This window comes from Penaeus monodon, chromosome 26, assembly GCF_015228065.2.
Source record: "Penaeus monodon isolate SGIC_2016 chromosome 26, NSTDA_Pmon_1, whole genome shotgun sequence".
In the NCBI taxonomy this organism is placed as follows: Eukaryota; Metazoa; Arthropoda; class Malacostraca; order Decapoda; family Penaeidae; genus Penaeus; species Penaeus monodon.
The window spans coordinates 11,192,720-11,195,219 of record NC_051411.1 but is presented as its reverse complement, the minus strand read 5'-3'; the positions used below and the strand labels follow the sequence as shown (position 1 = coordinate 11,195,219).

Genomic DNA, 2,500 nt, shown 5'->3' with positions numbered 1-2,500 from the left:
TCGCTTTCTCTCTCACTCTCTCTCTCTCTTCCTCTCTCTCTCTCTCTCTCTCTCTCTCTCTCTCTCTCTCTCTCTCTCTCTCTCTCTCTCTCTCTCTCTCTCTCTCTCTCTCTCTCCTCTCTCTCTCTCCCTCCCTCCCTCCCTTCCTCTCCCTGTAGTATTATCTTTGCTTTTATTCTCATTGTTATTTCATTTAATTTTATTATTATTATTATTATTATTATTATTATTATTATTATCATTATTTTTTTATCACGGTTAGTGTGTAAAGGGGGTGATCATTATCAGCATCATTATATCTGTGTAAATGAGATTTATTATATTTTTCTGTGCGTTATTGTTTTTAATCGTTAATGATGCCAGATGAGATCTTTGTTGAGGTCATATAAAAACGATTGATGTAATATACGATCTTTGATGATGTCATTCTTTGTGTTAAAGGATGTCAGGTAGAGTTGTGTTTAGCGATGTCAATCCTTGTATTGATGATGACAGATGCTATCATTGATGACTTCATGCACTGCATTAATGATGTCAGATTCGAGTCGAGCTCTTGTGTTCAATCTGATGTTAAATCCTGTCTTTTGTGACGTCACTGTGTTATTCGATGTTAGATGTCTGTGGGTAGCCAGCCTTTGTATTAACGATGTCAGATATAGTTTTGGTGATGTCACTCCTGATGTTAATTGATTGCAGGTATTGTGTTTGGTTATGTAATTTTTGTATCAAATGATGATGTTGTGTTAAATGATAATAGCTATTGTGCTTTGTCATTCTTAGAGTAGATGATGCTGACTTCACTCCTGTTTAATGATGTCAGGTATTGTGTTTAATACCATCATTCCACGTATTATATGATACTGACATCACTCCTACTCTTACATGGTATCAGGTGTTGCATTTAGTAACACCATTTATTGCGTTAAGTCATGTTGATATCACTCCCGGCGTTGAATGATGCCATACCTTTTAGTGGGTGATGTCAGACCGAAGTCACGCAGCCGGCGAGAGAGAGCCTGGCGACGTCTGGACTTCAGTGTCGGGTCTGGAGTGTTTGCCTCGACAACACTCCACCACCTTCGTCAGCTGCTCTCTCCCCCGCTGGTTCTTGGTCTCCATTATCACGCTGTTCCTTCTACCCCCTTTTTCTTTTTTTTTTTTTTAATTCGTTTTCGTTTTTTTTTTTTTTTTTTTTTTTTTTTTGTCTTTTTTTTTGTCGTCTCTCCGTTTCTCTTGTTCTTTCTTTTTTTCTTCATCTTTCGTCTTCACTCTTCCTTATATTTATTATCATTTTCTTCTTTCTTCCCCTTCTTCTCTCTTTTTTTCACTTTTTTTCTTCTTTTCTCCTCTTTGTGTTCCTTTTTTTTCTTCCTTTCCATTTTTTTCTCCTATACCGTCTTGCTTTTCTTTCTTTTTTCTTCTCTTCTCCTCTTTCGTTCTCTTCTCTTCTCCTCTTTCGTTTCTTCTTCTCTTTTTCTATCTTCCTCTTCCTGTTTATCCTTTCCAACCTCTTCCCTCTTCGCCATTGTGTAGATTTCTCGTTGCAAATTCTTTTCCCTTCCTACCCCTTTTCCCTCATTATCGCCACCCTTGCTGTTTTTACTATTCGCTGCAGCGCTGATCACCCAGTTTCCTCTCTTCTCCTGATTTATTATCCTTACCTCCCTTATTCCCTGTTCCTTAGGGAGATTTATTTTACTTTTTTTTCTGTCTCTTTATTTTATCATTTCTGTTGTTCTTCCTAGTTTTCGCAATTTTCCTTTATGCTGTTTTATCGGTTTATTCTGTTTCTGGACATTTTTTCCTCCTTTGTGTTTTGGTTAGTTTTGTCTTGATCTTATTGCATTGTTTTTTTTTATTATTATTTTGACTAATGGAATTTTAGTCGAATTCTGATTTATCGAATATTGTTGGTACAAGCTTGAACACACAATACTTTCTTCCTCTCTGCCCTCCACTCTCTCGTCCTCTCTCTCTCTCTGCTCTCTCTCTCTCCTCCTCTCACTCCACTACTCCACCCTCACCTCTCTACCCTCCGCTTGCCGCTCCCATCAACCCAATCTCGCTCTCACTTTGATCACACCCAGCCACCACACCCACTACGCGGCGCGTAGCACACACACAACAACCATTCCCAACATCTACACAGCACCTACCACATACACACACACACACACACACACACACACACAACCCAACCCGACCCAACCCACTCAATCACACACATATTAACATCGGGTGTCGTTTATTGCCTCATAATGAGTATCTCTTTTCCCTCATTTTCAGGGTGTGCTGATCCAGGAGGTGGACGAGGGCCAACCATGCCTCATGTGCCGAGACAAGTGCCCCGGGTACACTGCCCACGTCTGGAGGTGAGTACAGGTTTGGGGTTAAAGTAAAGAGGACAGGAGATTGGAAAGGGAGGAAGTTCTTATATTTTTTTGTGGTGAAACGCGGGGGAGAAGGGAATCAAAGCCTATTTTGTGGTGAAACTGGGAAG

General features: G+C 40.0%; 1 protein-coding gene across 2 annotated transcripts in view; it reads left to right on the top strand.

Annotated features, from left to right (window-relative positions):
- The window catches only part of LOC119589918, a 7,000-nt gene extending 4,618 nt beyond the window's left edge, over positions 1-2,382 (top strand). For both annotated transcript variants that reach the window (XM_037938571.1, XM_037938570.1), the window contains one exon: positions 2,287-2,382. In XM_037938571.1, coding sequence (XP_037794499.1) covers positions 2,287-2,376 — 90 coding nt within the window. In that variant the 3' untranslated portion in view covers positions 2,377-2,382. The remainder of the gene's footprint in view (positions 1-2,286) is intronic.
- Positions 2,383-2,500: the final 118 nt, after the last annotated feature.